We start from the raw sequence: 13,883 nt of genomic DNA, 5'->3' as shown, positions 1-13,883 counted from the left end.
ACGTGACTCCCGCCTCAGCTCTTTTTCTGCTCTTATTGTCTTCTTACTTTCCTTCTCCATCTGTTTTTTTTTAAAATTCTGTTTGGCTCACATCTGCTCCGGCTATTAGATTGTTCAGCAGACATCAGTTTGATGATGCTCAGACCCACAGATCTGGAAGAAATATTCAAATCAGAGGAAACCAATTACATTTCTGGATAGTTGAGGTAATTGAGCGTATCCTGTTTCAGTTTAACTCTGTTCCACAGATCCAGCTCCTCGTTAGGTTGTGCAACTGTGAAGTCTCTTCATCCCTTTACGGCCCTGCTTGAATGTTAATTAAAAAAAAAAAAAAGGCACAAGGCAGAAGGTGCTGATTTCAGGTTGGGATGTGATAAATTCTGTGTTATTGTGGTGAATGTGGAGGCTTACTTTGCCCCCTGGTGGTGAGAACGTAAACCGACAACACTACGAAGGCTGAGTCAAGCTACATAAATGTTGAATTTGTATCTGCTCGAGGTCCGAAAACATTAAAATTAAGGAATATTTCACCAAAACTGAGACCAAACAACAGAAGTCAAGTTTTACAGTAAAATATTATTATCCCGCAGGAAGTGGGAATGTGGACGAAACCTGTTTTTGTTTGTCGTTTTCTTTTCCTAATCTTTATTCAGTAGTCTGGTCTTTCAGTTTGAGAGAATGATTTATTGATTTTGTGACACTTTCACCCTAAACCCAGAGATCTCACTCAAAGAGCCTCTGCTTGTGCTCAAATTCTGATATTTTGTTTTCCAAACCTAAAGAATACCAGGTGTAGTGGCAACAAATGAAATCGCCTTGACCTTTTGACAACCAATCAATCAATCAATTGATGGTCTTAACAAGGTGGGACATCCATAGGAAAACCACCCAAAAAAAAACTGTTTTCTTTTCTTTCATATTCTTTTCTACGTCCTGAGTCGTCTCTTCCATATTTCTCTTAATTCTCCTGATCTTCACCTTCTTGTTTTTCAGCCCCTGACCATCTTCCAGAGGTCCCTGACCACCATGCAGATCCAGATCCAGAGTCTGCTGCAGTTTGCTGTTCCTCTGTTCCCTTCAGCTGAGGTACCCCCCCTCCCATGAATACTAACTCCTTCTCTGTATAATGGAGTGTTATTATTTTAAAATCAGGATGAGAATAATGTTCTTAAACGTGTTCTTGGTCGTGTCCGCAGAGAGACCTGCTGGGAATCCAGAATGTGCTGAACTCCTCTGAGGCCAGCCTGCACCAGCTGACCGCCCTGCTGGACTGCAGGGGGCTCAACAAGGTTCGTACCCTGTCTCCAGCCACAGCTTTAACTAGGTCAACAGGAGAGCAAGTAAGTAGCCAGGCAGGGTTTCTGCATGAAAGTGAAAGTGGGACTAGGATCAGAGCCGAGCACAACACAACACGACACAACAGAGAGAATCTTTGTTTTCCTCGTAGTGTTTATTGCTCTCCTGCTCTGTCTGACTCCTACACTGTAACTTGTGTATGCAGTTGAGTTCACATGAGTAATGTGCATGATATGAATGAAAGTACCCGGCTTCCTGGAGGCGGCACACAGCAGCGACGCTCTAAGTGCTTTTTCATCTCCGACTCATTTTGTCTGCAGCGAATTTCAAACAAGGGCCATTAGAGCAAAGTGAGTGTTTTCTGTTTCCACCTCTTCAGGACTACCTGGATGCGATGGTGGGGGTGTGCCACGACGGCGTGGAGGGCGTGCTCTACCTCTGCCTCTTCTCCGTGCTTGCAGCCTGCGCCTTCACTGTCATGCTGTGTGCCATTCCCAGGGCGTGGAGACAAATAGCCAGCAGGTCAGTTCGTGCTCCGCTCGCCTTCCTGCCTGAGCGCCCTCATTTCCCCCGTCCCGCCTCCGCTGGGCTGCGGGAGCCAACTCATGCATGTGCGTGAATAGTTCTTTTTTTTTCTACAATTGTACAAGAGACCAGATGTTTGGCCCAAAATGCAAATTCTCCTTTGCAAGGTCATGGATGAAAAAAACTCTTATGAAACTATAAATAATGTTATTCTGAACTGTATCCTTGAAACATCAGTGCTCGTCCATTTAAAGCAAAGTACGATTGTAAACCTTCCAATACAACTTAATATTTATATATCAAAGCAGATATAGTGTTATATTGATTTCCTCTCATTCAGTCGCCTTTGTTGTGACCTGTTTTTATACAATGAAAAATTATAATTTAATACAAGTATCATTTAATTGCTATAACAGGAAAGGAAACCTTTAAAAACGTGATAATTCAAAGGGTAATTCACGATCTTCTACGATTTCTAAGCAGATTTATGGAGATTTACTCATTATAAAAATGTGCTCGACCAATCACGAGTCAGTCTCAGCTGTCAATCAACACCTCTAATCCTGATTTAAGAAATAAAAAAATGAACGTGGACATACATCACTGTTTTGTAACGTTAATCTGAACTGTATCCTTGAAACATCAGTGCATGTCCATTTAAAGCAGCTATAGGTTTATGTTGAATGTGTAAACCTTAATATTTATATTTCAAAGCAGATATAGTGTTAGATTCATTTCCTCTCATTCAGTCGCCTTTGTTTTGACCTATTTTTATACAATGAAAAACGACTTAACTTTTTAAATGTAATACAAGTATCATTTAATAACTATAATAGGAAAGGGAACTTTAATAAACGTGATAATTCAAAGACAAATTCAGGATCTTCTACGATTTCTAAGCAGATTTACGGAGATTTACTCATTATATAAATGTGCTTGACCAATCACGAGTCTGAGCTGTCAATCAACACCTTTCATCCTGATTTAAGAAATAAAAGATGAACGTGCACATACATCACTGTTAAGAAAAAAAACAACTTAATATTTATATATCAAAGCAGATATAGTGTAAGATTAATTTCCTCTCATTCAGTCGCCTTTGTTGTGACCTATTTTTATACAATGAAAAATGATAATGTAATACAAGTATCATTTAATAACTATAATAGGAAAGGGAACTTTAATAAACATGATAATTCAAAGACAAATTCAGGATTTTCTATCCTTTCTAAGCAGATTTATGGAGATTTATTCATTATAACCATGTGCTCGACCAATCACGAGTCAGTCTCAGCTGTCAATCAACACCTTTCATCCTGATTTAAGAAATAAAAAATGACTGTGGACATACATCACTGTTGTGTACGGTCCACTAACATGGAGGAAGCAGGGTCATGGTCGTGACCTCCAGTTTTGAATCCTCTGGATCAAACCATCTGTCTCCCGATGTTTCTCCGTAGGGAACAGGACTACGACGACATTGACGAGGAGGACCCGTTCAACCCCCGGACGAGGAGGATCATCTCCCAGAACCCGAACCTCCCCAACATGCACACCTTCTGCAGCTACACCAGCAGCATGGGCAGCCAGAGCAGCCTGCACCCCCCCGCCCCGGCCGTGGCCGCCGCCCCTACGTCCGAGTACATGTGAGTGACCGGACGTCACGTGTGGAGCGTAAAGCGACGAAGCTCCTTCAGCTTCTGAGTCACTTGTTTCGCTTTCCTCTCAGGAACCAGGCGGCTCTGTTCGGGGGAAATCCTCGCTACGAGAACGTGCCGCTGATAGGACGCGGATCTCCGCCCCCTTCGGTGCGTTGGGTCCCAGAGGCCAAGTCCTCGCTGTGATGTCACAGGAAGTTGTTTTCAAAACCAACTGCCTATAATTTCATTCACCATTTTTTTAAGTGTCGACTCAGGGAACATCCTCCTCTAAACTCCACGTTAACGCCACAGCCATGTTTACTAACGATTTAATGACTCCACCGTGCGACTGTGCCTTTCTCTGCCGGAGCTCACAGACGGCCGAGTTCAGAGCGAGCAGAGGAGAAGCAACGCAGTTAATATTTAATCATGAGGCGACTGTCGTTTAGCTGCTCTCAGGCCAAATCCCCAGGAGGAGGCGACACCAGCCTTAAAAACCATGAAGGTTTACTTCATCCTGGAATAAATGAGCCCCCCTGCTGGGCCCCTTGTGTCCTGTCAGATGACAGAGATCAAAACAAACACACATTTATTAACTTTTAAACAGCCTCATTTACAGGATTTAGCTGCAGTGGAATCGATTCTGTAGATATTCAATCATGAGCTGTGTTTTAGAACAGAGACACATTCATCCAATCGTTCTTCAGTTTCTCTAAATGGAAAAAAAGCACAAAATCCTTTAAAAAAGCACAATATTCTATTTTATCTCATTCTATTTGATCTATTTTCTTGTTTTGTTTTGCCTCATAATCTTATCATTTTGTAGATGAAGAAGAAAAAAACACATCACACGATCGATTCTTGCTTTCCTGTCTGTCGTCATTCTCAGTCGCCATCAGCCTTCATCCCTAACTGGACTGCATTTGAAAATGTGATGTTCTTTGCCTTATGACGTCTTTCTTGATTGTGATGTACAATTCAATTCTCCCTCATGACTGTGACTGTGCAGCACCATGCAGTCGTCTTCGGCTAACAGCTTCTTTTATATATTTTTGTTTGTGTGTGTGTGTGTGTGTCTGTTTGTGTATATTTGTTTTTTTTCTGTTCGTTTGTATCTTTCATTTCTGTATTTCCTCTTTTTTTAATTTAATCAACTTTTGGAGATATACTCTCAGCCGTATAGAAACAGAGTAAGTCTTTTCAACTCTTCCTCAGGACTGACTCCCCCTCCTCTTCTCCTCTGTTGCATCGATCACCTCTCCTCCACCTTTCATCACTCTGTTTGGTTCCTGTGCGGTTCTTCCTGTTTGGCATGGCTTCAAACTCACAACCTGTTGTCCTCATCCCAGACGGTGTCTCTCTGAGCTAGTGTGGGACGTCTGCCCCTGGTCTTCACAGGGTGGAACTGTAGTTGTGTCCCTGGATCTCCTCACAGTCGCCCCCTACTGTGCATGCAGTCCTGCTCCAACCATTCCGTTCTGTAGCTTCTGCTGCCACGAGGTGTTAGCACCATGCATCCAGTCGTGACATAGAAACAGATTTATTTGTTATCGAGTGCTGAGTTAGTTCAACAGGTTTAAATAAAAGGAAAACTCAACTAAACTTAGTCTTTAATTTAGTTCACAGTCTTAAAATAACAAATTTACATGAAATCTGTTTTTACCGTCATGAATCCACATGATCTCAGCAACTCATTAGTGACAGTTGTAGGTTTGTTGCTCTATTTCTTATTTAAAGTGGCAGAAAAAGTGTTTTTTAATCTGCTAGATTTATATTTGGATTTGCACTGAATTGCACAAACTCATAAATATCAGTCTTACTCATAAATATGTAAAATAGTTTTATCATGATACATGAAATATTCCCTGAGAAACACCATCTAGAAAAAAGTATCCAGTATCTTTTATTATTGAGATTAAAGTAAGTTAAAAACCTAAATACAAGCAGGTTTACAAGAATTTTGCCAAAGTAAAATAATACATTATACTGCCATTGATCTGTATGTACAAGTTTTGTTGAAGTCTATTATTCTCCATGACAATCCAGTTTAACTCCTGTGAATCCAAACAAACTTCACAAACCTTCTCAGACCTTCAGAGAGTTCCATGTTGTCAAGAGGCAGATTCTCCGTGCACTTTTCCTTTAAGCCCCTCATGACATCGTCTGTATTTGTAGCTGATGATCAGAAGTGAAATCACGTTGTCGTCCTCTAACGTCTCCTCTGTCTCTGTGTGTGTCTTCCACAGTACTCGCCGAGTATGAGGGCCACCTACCTGTCCATGACCGAGGAGCAGATTAGACACTTTGGAAACGACTTCCAAGCATAGACTTCTTAAACTGCCCCTGGAGGAAGACGCCATCACACACATTAACACACACACACACACATACACACACTCGACAGGAGGAGTGTGTCCAAGCATCACAAAGACAGGACAACATCAGAACCATATCTGTGCTGTTCTTCTCGTAAAATGACTCATCTCAGTTTTTCTGCCCCAAGTCGAACTTTACCTGCTCTTGATCTGTTTTGTGCTCCGTGGGAAAACTGTCAAGTTTTGAAATATGAACTGAATAGAACATCCTTGTTTGTCAGGCAAGGGGGGGGGGGATGAGTTCAATATGCAGCTGATTAAACCTTGGCCAAGGCCCAACAGTCGAGTCCAGCTGCACCTTTATTCCACACACTCGTATATATCAGTTCCCTTAATGTGCCTGTTTCTTTTTTTCATCCACATCAATAAATGACTCCCTGCAAAAAGCGTTTTTTGGGAAAATGTAGAAAAATGTCCCATATCACAATTTTAGAGAAAGTGATCGGCACCAGAATTTAATAAGTTCCTCCCTCACACATTCTGCATCCTTCCACCAATTTTGGTTGAAATCCATTCAGTACTTTTTGTGTATTATTGTGTGTAATATTGTTCAGAACCACACAAACAAATGCATAAAAATGATAACATCTACAAATAGTCAAACTAAGACACAGATTAAAACACATAAAAACACTCTGGAATCAATAGCTAAATTGATTATGAAAAAATGTGGACGGGGGTGAAACATAACCTCGAAACATGTCCCAGTTTGATTTATCTGCTCTTCACGGAATAATTTCCCTTCACACCTTTGAAAAGAAGGTTTGTTTCACTTCTGACAACGTTCAGGTCAGTGAAGAAGGAAAATATGAAACACACGTTCTGTGTTTTCTACATGTTTCGCTTCATGCTTGATAAACATGTGAAACACCACGACCTCTGTAAATAAAAGCAAATGTCCAATAACAGACTGTTGTCTTTTACTCTGATTTGATTTTGTTTTTAAACAAACGTGCCAATTTTTTAAATATTTTTTCTAATTTTGTGTGGCAGCGTCACATAGGATTTTTTTTTTCTAAAGAGCCATTAATCCATATCGTCTTTTCGGTCTAACTCGATGAAGTTGTCATTTCTGCTGTAGTTTGGAAGCCGCGCTGCACTAACTGTCATTAATGAGAATATTCAGGTCATTTTCTTTTTCCTCAGTACGCGGTTGGGACGACTAACAGTAGAGATTTAAAGCATTAGTCTTGATTTGTGTCTTTCAGCATGTTTCACTGTACAGGCACTGAGTGGTGCTGCCGTCTGTGGGGGGGGCCCAGACTCAGGGGCCCAACTGTGAGTTCAATAAACCTGTTTTTTTGAGTACTTCCTGGTGTGTGTTAATTTTTTTCTTGTGTGTTAAGGCAACGTCATGTTTTACTCTCATCGACGTCCATGATGTGGGTTCATTCAATCAATTTGTAGTTGGGACAAAACCATAGAACCCAGTGAGGTAGTTTCTCTCTCTTTCCAGCAGAGGTCAGTATAGTGCAACAGGAGAAGCTGCATTAAACCAGCAGGGACTTTATTTAAGTTTAGTGCTGAACAAATCAGGAGGTAAAATATTAACGCTGAATCACACAAGACCTACAGACAACCCAGAGAGAACCAGACATTCAACATATTTAATACATTCTGCAGTGAAATCGACAACAGAGTTGAGTTTAAATATCTTGCTGTGATTGTTATATATCCCATTTTACTCCAATTAAAAGCTTAAGTAAGAAATATTGCAGATAGGCTCTAAATAAGGGATAATGATTAGCGTCTTACTTCTCTCAGATATGAGCATTTATCAGGTTGTGAATCGAGGGCTTGTGCATCTCCACAACAGTTGGCTATTGAGAGATTCCCTGAAAAAAATGCTAAAATCAATGATGCAGAGGTCAACATATCCAGACTCTAAGTGTCTTCGATAGGTAAAGCTTTGTTATTGGCAAGCAGGCAGGCTTAGGGCCACAATCCATTCATGGCCCAGGAGCCTCAGGGACGAGGTGGGATCAAGGCGGTGAACCATCACTGGGGCAGATAGGGCAGCACTCTCCGTTCGGGTAGGCGCAGTCGGGTGTGACCACGCAGATCACCTCGTTGCACACGACGGATCTGCCGTCGCAGAAGCAGGTGGTGCAGAGCTTTGGTTTCCATACACTCCTGGGATTGTACACCTTTCCATCTAATTCGCAGCCGCCTCCTCGTCCTGAAATTTAAGGAGAGAACCACTGTGAGTTTGGTAACAGTCAGAGTAAATATCCCCTCCCCAAAAAACAGAGTGATCAACTGGGTTTGAAGTTCTATGGGAGCCAGATGTGTCCCTGCACCAGACAAAACAACCTAAACTCATAAAACTAGAGCTGCTTGGATCCAAACTGACACACAAAACCAAACATTCAGCAAAGTATTGATTTATCACTGTCACTATTTTCTATATTGTACTTGTAAAGAAAACCTGACCTCTGGCATGAAGCTCTGACCCTTTGGCCAGTGTTTACCCACATCTCGAGGGGCCACAAGTCCCCAAAAAAAGTCAAATCAAAGTGTGAAAGTGATACTTACTACCACCCCAGCGTTGACCTCTCACCAAAAGCACTGCTGCGCTCAGCAGCAGCGTTAACCGAATATCCATGAAGCTGAACATGTCTAAATATCACTCATGTACGGTAGGGTCCAGTCTCTGCGTAACTCCAATCCAGATCCTAGCAGAAACTCCCTACTGCTTAAACAAATGACTTTGCTTGGCTTTTATACGCCACCAAATTTTGGGCAGAGTCCCTCCTTCATCAGAGAGAGGGGCCGTCTCAAGAAACCAAGTCACACAAGTTCCAATTCAGCTCAGACGTGGACGATGAGCGCACTCGTCTTTCACGCAGCGGCTCTCCTCCGCTCAGACGTGTTTGTTCAGGGGTTTTGAGACTAAATCATTTTCCCTATACAAGTGAAACATGTCAGCCTTCAAAACATGCAGGGTGATATGCAAGCAGCTGCAGATTCATCATGTCACACAACCACTGCATCCAAATCAAATCTACCAACCTGAGGTCAATATGAATTGTGAACATTTCTAAAGTCATTCAGATATTGTATGTTTTTCCTCGACCATCTCTCATCTTTCTAATGAATAAAATGTGCCGATATATAATTCATAATTTCTGTCAATCCCTCAAAATTCAACAGTACTCCAAAAGCACACAGAACAGAGATATTAAAAAACATTGTACGTCAACCTGTGCAATAATCCACCTTTCCAAAAGAGGCATTGTACCCATGATGTTAGAGACAGGGAGGGAGGAATCCCTGGCAGATCCACAAAGCATTCTGGTTACACTGGTGACACGTTGCAGCTTCTACAACTACAGAATGGCATGATTCGAACTCTGAGTTAACCTTTACTGCCGTCTCCTCCTGACATTCAAACCCAATGACGCTTCCCCGTCTTCACTAGTAGGACTCAATGAAGGATTCGGACATTAGACATTTAAGACACAAGCAGATGAAGCATGTTTGGCTGCTGATCCAGGTGTGAACACCCCATAGACATTTTAAATATCTTTAAAAAGAGTTAATAAAGTCAATGATTGTCATACAAGTTTTCCAAAATGGAGAAAGTATTACAATTCAACAAAGAAGCATTAACACCATGCACGTTAATACAAAATGCAGGAAATGTTCAAAACGAAGAAACTCAGTTGCAAAAGAAAAAATTGGAGGCAATGCATTTTAGTTTGCATGAAAACATCATACTGGCAATGAGAATTATCTTTTGCCAAATTATCACAACCTCATCATTACGGAGATACACATAACTCCTGAAGAGAAACTTAACTAAACTCACTCAGATTTGATTAAATCATTAAAACAACCACAGAATTCCCTGTGGAAGTTTGTCTCCTCCACGTGTGCACACTCAGCGCAAACTTTGTTTTATCTATCTCTCTTATTAGTTAGTAGCTGAGAAAATAAATAGTCTCCAGGCGAACAAACTGTGTGGTTGGTGAATTTGTTTGCACTAAGCAGGTATTTCTGGTTTTCTTTAGCACATGTTGCTCATCTAACGAAAACTTCACGTCTGCTCAGACACCTGACGAACACGGAGACAGCTGTCAATCATCACCTCAGAGACGCTACACATGTTTCTCCTCCTCCTCTGTCTGAGGGAAGCTGCAACACCACCAAAAGTGACATTTTACAATATATATTGGGAGCAACTGCAGGTGAATTACTCTTTTTTGTTTGACATGAATTTGAACACTTGGAGATTTTACTCCTGAGAGGATCTCGTCCACTGCACGTTGTGTGGAGTGGGGTCGTTACCACATGACCTCCCGTATGAGGACGTACGGTTTCCACCCTCTCTCCACGAGGACCAGTGAGCGTGTTAAGATGATGAAGGTGGTGGAAATGATTATGAGCGGTCTAACTGGGAAGCTGCTGAAACCAGATTATTTATTTACATCCATTTATTAGGACGACTGGTCCTCCTGGAGCCACCTCAGAAACTATACAACAGGACACAACAAAAAACAACGCATAATGATTCCTATTTTAATAGAATAATAATGAACAAGCACTGTCTCACAAATAGAAGAAGCTAAATCCTTTCAACTCACCAACCCTTCAACAAAAACACAAGTCAATCACATCAGAGCTGAATTACACAGTTTTTCTCTCAGTGAAATCCCTGATCCTCGGCGCTCTGCTCCTCCTCCTCGCAGGAGAATTAAGAAAAGCCAGGAGGCGAGGAAACCCACAACCACATCGTATTTATCTTTGCACAGTCGTGGTGAATAGATGCGTTCAGCGACATTTCACTCGTCTCGCTCGTCAAAGCAGTTTGGATTGGACTGTGAGTGCAGAAGCAGTAAATACAAAGTGCACTAAGTATTGATCTTTTCAGAGAACACAGGCAGTAAAAGCACTTTTTATAACAGATGAGAGGTTTTCCAGCCCGGCCTTCAGTCATATGTTTAACCTGATGGAAAGAAAAACCTGAGGTGCAGGTGGTTTCATAGAGAGAACGTCAGCCAGCAGGCAAACGACTTCTCCTCCTGGTTCCTTTGTTAAGATCAAGTCCTTGAAGCACAAGCAGCAGCATTCAGCCCGTTCCAAGCACAAGTCCACTGGATTACAATGGTATCGATGTAGCGTTTTTTCTCCAGCCCTTCTAAATCCCTATAGAACCAACGGAGAAGAAAGTGTCAACCCCTCTTGAACATTTATGACTGTGACTGTGCAGCACCATGCAGTCGTCTTCGGCTAACAGCTTCTTTTATATATTTTTGTTTGTGTGTGTGTGTGTGTGTCCGTTTGTGTATATTTGTTTTTTTCTGTTCGTTTGTATCTTTTATCCTCTTTTTTTAATTTAATCAACTTTTGGAAATATACTCTCAGCCGTATAGAAACAGAGTAAGTCTTTTCAACTCTTCCTCAGGACTGACTCCCCCTCCTCTTCTCCTCTGTTGCATCGATCACCTCTCCTCCACCTTTCATCACTCTGTTTGGTTCCTGTGCGGTTCTTCCTGTTTGGCATGGCTTCAAACTCACAACCTGTTGTCCTCATCCCAGACGGTGTCTCTCTGAGCTAGTGTGGGACGTCTGTCTCTGGTCCTCACAGGGTGGGACTGTAGTTGTGTCCCTGGATCTCCTCACAGTCGCCCCCTACTGTGCATGCAGTCCTGCTCCAACCAATCAGTTCTGTAGCTTCTGCTGCCACGAGGTGTTAGCACCATGCATCCAGTAGTGATATAGAATCAACAGATTTATTTATTATCGAGTGCTGAGTTAGTTCAACAGGTTTAAATAAAAGGAAAACTCAACTAAACTTAGTCTTTAATTTAGTTCACAGTCTTAAAATAACAAATTTACATGAAATCTGTTTTTACCGTCATGAATCCACATGATCTCAGCAACTCATTAGTGACAGTTGTAGGTTTGTTGCTCTATTTCTTATTTAAAGTGGCAGAAAAAGTGTTTTTTAATCTGCTAGATTTATATTTGGATTTGCACTGAATTGCACAAACTCATAAATATCAGTCTTACTCATAAATATGTAAAATAGTTTTATCATGATACATGAAATATTCCCTGAGAAACACCATCTAGAAAAAAGTATCCAGTATCTTTTATTATTGAGATTAAAGTAAGTTAAAAATCTAAATACAAGCAGGTTTACAAGAAATTTGCCAAAGTAAAATAATACATTATACTGCCATTGATCTGTTTGTACAAGTTTTGTTGAAGTCTATTATTCTCCATGACAATCCAGTTTAACTCCTGTGAATCCAAACAAACTTCACAAACCTTCTCAGACCTTCAGAGAGTTCCATGTTGTCAAGAGGCAGATTCTCCGTGCACTTTTCCTTTAAGCCCCTCATGACATCGTCTGTATTTGTAGCTGATGATCAGAAGTGAAATCACGTTGTCGTCCTCTAACGTCTCCTCTGTCTCTGTGTGTGTCTTCCACAGTACTCGCCGAGTATGAGGGCCACCTACCTGTCCATGACCAAGGAGCAGATTAGACACTTTGGAAACGACTTCCAAGCATAGACTTCTTAAACTGCCCCTGGAGGAAGACGCCATCACACACATTAACACACACACACAAACACACACACACTCGACAGGAGGAGTGTGTCCAAGCATCACAAAGACAGGACAACATCACAACCATATCTGTGCTGTTCTTCTCGTAAAATGACTCATCTCAGTTTTTCTGCCCCAAGTCGAACTTTACCTGCTCTTGATCTGTTTTGTGCTCCGTGGGCAAACTGACACGTTTTGAAATATGAACTGAATAGAACAGCCTTGTTTGTCAGGCAAGGGGGGGGAGGTGAGTTCAATATGCAGCTGATTAAACCTCCGTCAAGGCCAAGCAGTCGAGTCAAGCTGCACCTTTATTCCACACACTTGTAGATATCAGTTCCCTTAATGTGCCTGTTTCTTTTTTTCATCCACATCAATAAATGACTCCCTGCGAAAAATTTTGAAAAACGTCCCATATCACAATGTTAAAGAAAGTCATCAAATGATCCGGGATCTGCTCACTGATGTGGATCGGCACCAGAATTTAATAAGATCCTCCCTCACACATTCTGCATTCTTCCACCAAGTTTGGTTGGAATCCATTCAGTTCTTTTTATGTAATATTGTTCAGAATCACATAAACAAACGCGTAGAAATGATAACATCTACAAATATTACCTTTACCGATTAAAACACATGAAAACACTGGAATCAACAGCTAAATTGATTATCAAAAAATGTGGACGAAACATGTCCCAGTTTTGATTTGTCTGCTCTTCACAGAATAATTTCCCTTCACACCTTTGAAAAGAACGTTTGTTTCACCTCTGACAACGTTAGTCGGTGAAGAAGGAAAATATGAAACACACGCTGCTGTGTTTTCTACATGTTTCGCTTCATGCTTGATAAACATGTGAAGCACCGAGAACCCACCGGAGGAGGAACCATCGAAATCTATTCACGTGAATCTTTATGTTTCTCTGGACACGAGACGACCTTGAGACCACGACCTCTGTAAATAAAAGCAAATGTCCAATAACAGACTGTTGTCTTTTACTCTGATTTGATTTTGTTTTTAAACAAGCGTGCCAATTTTTTAAATATTTTTTCTAATTTTGTGTGGCAGCGTCACATAGGATTTTTGTTTTCTAAAGAGCCATTAATCCATATCGTCTTTCGGTCTAACTCCATGAAGTTGTCATTTCTGCTGTAGTTTGGAAGCCGCGCTGCACTAATTGTCATTAATGAGAATATTCAGGTCATTTTCTTTTTCCTCAGTACGCGGTTGGGACGACTAACAGTAGAGATTTAAAGCATTAGTCTTGATTTGTGTCTTTCAGCATGTTTCCCTGTACAGGCACTGAGTGGTGCTGCCGTCTGTGGGGGGGGCCCAGACTCAGGGGACCAACTGTGAGTTCAATAAACCTGTTTTTTTGAGTACTTCCTGGTGTGTGTTAATTTTTTTCTTGTGTGTTAACGCAACGTCATGTTTTACTCTCATCGACGTCCATGATGTGGGTTCATTCAATCAATTTGTAGTTGGGACAAA

General features: G+C 41.3%; 1 protein-coding gene across 2 annotated transcripts in view; it reads left to right on the top strand.

Moving 5' to 3' along the window:
- The window catches only part of ttyh2 (tweety family member 2), a 54,241-nt gene extending 47,097 nt beyond the window's left edge, over positions 1-7,144 (top strand). The window contains exons 9-14 of one of the 2 annotated variants that reach the window (XM_061094533.1): positions 994-1,086; positions 1,197-1,289; positions 1,676-1,818; positions 3,282-3,467; positions 3,551-3,629; positions 5,708-7,144. In XM_061094533.1, coding sequence (XP_060950516.1) covers positions 994-1,086; positions 1,197-1,289; positions 1,676-1,818; positions 3,282-3,467; positions 3,551-3,629; positions 5,708-5,788 — 675 coding nt within the window. In that variant the 3' untranslated portion in view covers positions 5,789-7,144. The remainder of the gene's footprint in view (positions 1-993; positions 1,087-1,196; positions 1,290-1,675; positions 1,819-3,281; positions 3,468-3,550; positions 3,630-5,707) is intronic. The other variant, XM_061094534.1, reaches the window with a different exon arrangement.
- The last annotated feature ends 6,739 nt before the right edge of the window (positions 7,145-13,883 follow it).

The sequence above is a fragment of the Limanda limanda genome, chromosome 21 (assembly GCF_963576545.1).
Source record: "Limanda limanda chromosome 21, fLimLim1.1, whole genome shotgun sequence".
Lineage (NCBI taxonomy): Eukaryota > Metazoa > Chordata > Actinopteri > Pleuronectiformes > Pleuronectidae > Limanda > Limanda limanda.
This window is presented reverse-complemented; position numbering and strand designations above follow the sequence as displayed.